General features: G+C 38.4%; 1 protein-coding gene across 1 annotated transcript; it reads left to right on the top strand.

Annotated features, from left to right (window-relative positions):
- Positions 1 to 1596: 1596 nt before the first annotated feature.
- Positions 1597 to 5568, top strand: LOC109859125 (glutamate receptor ionotropic, kainate 3-like). The gene is made up of 3 exons (XM_020437057.1): positions 1597 to 1677; positions 5147 to 5302; positions 5555 to 5568. The coding sequence occupies exons 1-3, from the start codon at positions 1599 to 1601 to the stop codon at positions 5566 to 5568; spliced, it is 249 nt and encodes an 82-aa protein (XP_020292646.1). The 5' UTR covers positions 1597 to 1598.
- The last annotated feature ends 253 nt before the right edge of the window (positions 5569 to 5821 follow it).

Raw genomic sequence — 5821 nt, 5'->3', positions numbered from 1 at the left:
GTTTAAAAACGCACGCGGCCTCATTTTTTCCCCTCGCTCGTCTCCTACATTCCCAACGGCACCTTCGCTTGACCGACCATCCGTGTTGAAATTGCATTTGTTGCTTTTTTACTTCTGACCATCGCGATGTTGGTCCGGAAGAATGATAAGAGCACACAAGACAAATCACACAAATTGACATTTTGTTAGAGAATTTTAACAAAAGTACACACGAGCAAATTTTAGTAGAAAAATATTTCTATTAGAAAAATTAAGGTAAAACTTTGAACAAGTGGATTGTTCAAATTATTTGTGCAAAATTTTTAGTTTTACGTAGACGTGAAACAAAACTTCAAAAACATTACGTAGAATGGTAATAATCTTTAGCCCCGAAGAAAAAACAATCCAGAATAAACCGTGACCTGTTTTAGTCAGTTTGTTTATGCAGTTATATAAAAGATAAAAAGTTTGCGTACCGATTATTGTTTTTCTTATTTCGTTTTTCATGCAGCTGTTATAGCTCGTGGTAAAGCAGGTAAAGTAAATTAAATGAAGTGAGTCCGCGTGAGTGGTCGGACACTGCATAGTGCCGGAAAACAACTATAATGGACATAAATGTCTTTTCCTCGTCTCTTTTTAAATACAAGTTTTGCGAAATGTTACACACCGACTGTGTATACGCTCTAGCAGTTTGTAGTAGCAGCATTACGTAAGCGCGCCGCGCTGAATATAATTCCGAAATATATTACACGCGCGCTGAAATATATTCCGCGAAATACCAAGACGCCGTTCCTTGCTTCGTCTAGTTTCTTCCTTTTGTTACAGCTGCCCTCTGATACCGTATAAAAGCAAATGCCACCGTGTTGCGGTCAGATATCGCGCAAGAATTCAAGTAAACGACCTCGCTGATTTAAAATTACGTCCCCCGGGATACAAGCCTCCGACGTTTCGTCTGATTTTCGTCATAAATTATTGCGAGTTTTATTTCGTTTATTTTCGTTTGCGCTTATTTCACGCATACAAATCGGGTGGTTTTTCATTCGAAATTTCTTTTTTTCGAGAAAAATCCTTTCTTTTTTTTTATTATATTTGTTAGTATATTTGGTATCTAATTTAGGATCTAATGCTTTGTGACGTTTCTTTCTTACAATTCCGCATCCAATATCTCGACGTTGATGACCAGCTTAGGGGCATATCATCGCCTGATTCCATTAGCCCTCCCGTGCTCTCGCACAAGTCAACCATATCCCTCTATCATCGTCGATTTCGCGTTGCCGAGATTGGCGCGGCGTCGACGTCGACGCGTCGAGTTGTTTCCCCAAAATACAATTCTCTCGTAAATGAGGGTAGATATTCCGAATGATAGGCTGAATGCGAAGGTTTTGCGGCGTGCATTTTAATGAATTCGCTGTCCAATCTTGTTTTCCAGTAGCGCAAATACCTTTGGGAGAACAAAGAGAGAAGACGAAAAAGAGAAGAAGCCAGAGAGAGAGAGAGAGAGAGGGAGAGAAAAAGAGAGAGAGAGAGAGAAAGAGAGGAAAAAAAAGAAAGGGAACTGCAAAGGCGGTGGCGACGGCAACGAAGGGCGAGGAAGGCGGCGGGGTGAACCGGAACCGGAAATGGCTGCGAGGTGGCTGCTGCTGCTGCTGGCGCTCCTCGCCGCCCACACCGCGGCTCTTCCTGATTTCATCAGGATAGGTGAGTATCTTTCCCAGCTTCCCTTAGTATGAAAGCCGCGACCCTTTCGACCGCTGAATAGCGTCAGTAAAATTATTATCAATGTCTCGGTCGATAATAGTCGCGAGAAGAGAGACGCTGGCACCACTTGGTTTCGCGTGAAATAAAGTTAAGGCTAAAAGGGAAAAGAAGGTATATTATAAGCAGATCAGAAAATATCTCTCCTACTACTCCGTTAATTTTAAATAGATTGTAGCTCAACGGAATCTTGGTTCCAGTTTTCTAGTTAAAAATCTAGGTAACCCAATAACATGTACTCAGATTTTCCTGAATCAAATAAATTCGCGCGAGATATGTAACTTCTTTTTTTTTCTCTTTATTAAAATTTGAACTGATTCAAACGTATACGCGACGAACAAAGCTTTTAGTCTCTTATATTTCACATATCTAGTTTTTTTATATTACATATAATTCATTATATATAATACAATATCGTAACCGTATATATCATTTCTACCTTTTTCTTCTTCTATATTTCAGCTTTTGTAATCGTTAAAAATAAATTGTAGTTTTAATTTTACTTAAAGAACTGTTTTTTATTGTTTTTTTTTTTTTTTTTACTGATTATATTGCGTTTGTAGCGTTATTTTTGATTTGCACGTTAATGAACGCGTGGAGTTGCAAAATATCATTATATACGCTGTAGCGCGTGCAGCTTCGTGAAATCGGAAAAGGCAAATAATTGAAATTAACGATAGCGATAAAAGACTGGATTGCTAAAATAGTGTTCTGTTTAATTGACATTGATGTTGGTGTGTGTGGAAAACAGACAGCGGGACGCAGATAACATGCATTTTATTGATGCGCGACATTTACCGAAATGGAGCTGTGTCGTGTTGTTCGCTCGTCAAAGAATCCGATACTAACTATACTACCGCGCATGGTAGCGGTTATGTAGCACCGGGCATTTCATAATCAAATGTTAATCAGCATTTCGTGGATATATGATATGACATCATATCTCTCTTATGTATTATTGTACATTAAAAAAAAAAAAAAAAAAAACATACAAAGAACGTAATGTACATATGCGAGCAAAACGATACATCGAAGGTCCGAGTGCTCTCTGAACTTTTATCGAAACGTAAATTCATGTTGCACTCGATTTCCCAACGCTTTCTTTTCCGAAGTAGCGAGGGAGAGAAGCAGAAGCGGATCGATATACACGTACATGCTCCAGGGAAACGCATTTGCTGCGAGTTTTGATGCATTCGTTCGTGCTACATCCGCGCTTGTTCCGTGGTGTATCACCAATGGCGTGTACGGCCAATACTCTTCTGTATCGGAAAGGATAGAGCTGGGAAGCGAAGGAATTTACCGAAATGGGTAGGAAGAGAGACTTGGAAAGACACAAGAGAGAGAGAAAGAGAGAGAGAGAGAGAGAGAGAGAGAGAGACATCGTCAGAAATTCCTTTAGCTTGCATTACGCCGATTGAATTTTAAACGTTTCGCATTTCTCAGCTTTCTAATTTTTCCAGCATCTTCTCTTCGGCGCTCGTTCAATATTGATTGTAACTTTCTCTCTCTGTCTCTCTTTCTCCCTGTTTTTCTTTCTTTCTCTTTGTTGCTGCCGCTTCTGCAATATTTCAATCTGCCTTTTCCATCGTTATTACTAGTCAAACCATTTGCATAGTTTCTCTTGTTAAGAAAATTGCGTTTGCAAATTGAATAACTTGAAAAGAAAAACAAATTCATTTACAGTGTCTAATAAAACTATATGGCGAGAGTGAGCACAAATGATACACACACACATACACACACACACACAGATAACTTTGTAATTTTTTATCTTGTAAAAGTTTTTTGTAAATATGGAAAAAAATGTTTTGCGCATAGTAATTTGTATTTTTTACTTGCGTGAGTTATGAAAAAGTACAACTAGTCCTATAATTTGTATTGTACGTTTACAAAACGTTGTCTCTTTTGCGCTTTTGTAATTAGGAGTGCGAAAAACTTTTTCGTTTTAGAATGACAACCTTATTATTTGCTCGTTAGTATCAACGTTTTTATAAATGTTGCCTCATGGACCGTCAAACCGATGTCAAAATGAAAAGCGGAGCGCACACAGTGTATATTTACTTCTCGTAATTTACATACATAAACCGACGATGGTAAACTTGGCGTTTTTTGCGCACATAATTATGCGCAGATTCGATGTATAAAAATACTAGAAATAAACTCGGGTTTCGACATATTCGAGTGGAATCAATTTACTCTTTTTATTGCGTCGCAACGATGATTTAAAAGAGACCGCTTCTATAAGAAATAATTGAGTGTCAATCAATGTATTTACTTAAATTCTCACTTAAATTTGACAAGAAAAAGTCTAACATATTTACATAAACGTGAAATTTGAACAAAATATTTTCGACTATTTGTTTTATAAACAATATATATCTATTGCAACTATTTGTTCGACACAGCAATTCGCAATAGGTATTTAATTAACTTTTCGACAACAAATCGTTATATCCCAAGCGATTTTAACACATTTTTCAGTTCTAATTTCCTTTCTTTCATCGACAGAAGCTTTATAAATGTGTTTATTGTTATTTCCACCTCAACTAATTCGGTCAAAAATATTGAAATTTATTCTCTCGAAATACCGATTTTGCTTTTTCTCATTTTATGTCACCTTAACGCTATTCGGTTTTTCCGCTCTCGTTCGTGTTATTACGTTCATTATTGTCACAATCACCGCGGCAAATCGACCGACCTTACGAAGTACGTCTATGTGAATCGATAACGGGTCACTAACGAGAGACGTAAATCTATCCCGCAAATTCTATAAATCGCAGAGTCAAGCCGGCACAGCTGCTCGTACAGTTACTTTATGACGTACACGAGATTAAAATCAATTTATGGCGCCAATTTCTCCCGACCGAATGAATTGGAAGGCGCGGAATTTCAGCGGTCTGCCCGAAGAACTCTGTCGAGAGCACTTATGCGACGCGAAATGAAATGATAGTAGACAGTAGTAATTATTTGCGTGTCAAGTTTATTAATCAAATAAAAATAATTTCGTGAAGAAAGAAGCACGCGAAGTGAAATGAATCGAATTTAATAACGATAGATATAGTCTACGAAACAAAATTTATTCCCGTTGTAACGATCGAACTTTTATAAGTCTCGTAAAAGTTGTTTTCCTTTATGCGTGTGTGTTATCTTATTTTAAATCACGGAACGCACGCAGAAGAACGTTACAAGAAGGTAACAGAGTTCTGGTTAGGAACTTTGAACGGAGGTGTAAATAGAACATAAATCTTTATCGTTTGCCGATATCAGCGGACGTAAGAACCAAGAAAAAGGTATAGGGTGGTTGTGGAAAAAGAAAAAAAACTGTGACGGTGTGGGTGGAAAATAAGAGAGCGTGTACACACGTGGATCTCGTCAAAGTAGCACCTTTTAATATGGATGCGTGATTTCCCAGGCGGGTTGTTTCATCCGTCGGATGACAAGCAGGAAGTGGCCTTTCGCTATGCCGCGGAGAAGATCAACGCCAACCGGGACATCCTGCCCAAGTCTCGTCTGAGCGCTCAGGTCGAGGTGATACAGCCACAAGATAGCTTCCACGCTTCAAAACGAGGTGAGTTTCATAATTGAATCGGAAATACTCGGATGATACGAGACACCGGTTATCCTTCGCTAATCTCACACATTTTCTTTCGGAGATTATTTTTATAGCGTCAACGCGTGTACATTTTTTAACTATTCTTTTTTTTTTTTTTTATAAAATTCATCGCGATTAGTTTTTTTTTTTAACCATTCTCTGTGCATGAAATGTTCTATTTGTTAAAATTAACACGTCTGAAAATACTATTTGTTTATCTATTGAAAGCCATTCCTAATTAGTATCGGCAAAAAGTCGGACAACTAAGTACAACAGCTTGTAACGTCGTAAACAAAGGACGGATGCCGGGAATCGTTTCGCGTTACTTCACGGCACGCGAAGTCACGCGAAACTGTTTCGAAAATTCACGATTCGCTTGATGTGCGAAATAAACTCCATTTACGCGATTAAGGAGTCCGAGACATCGTTGCTCGCCATGAAGCTTCATTTTCGCATAGCGGCATCGCACTGATGCCAGCAACTGCGCTATGTGAC

Source organism: Pseudomyrmex gracilis, unplaced genomic scaffold (assembly GCF_002006095.1).
Source record: "Pseudomyrmex gracilis isolate BER0280 unplaced genomic scaffold, ASM200609v1 scaffold_241, whole genome shotgun sequence".
Classification (NCBI taxonomy): Eukaryota; Metazoa; Arthropoda; class Insecta; order Hymenoptera; family Formicidae; genus Pseudomyrmex; species Pseudomyrmex gracilis.
The sequence above is the reverse complement of the archived record's forward strand: the minus strand, read 5'-3'. Positions and strand labels throughout refer to the sequence as shown.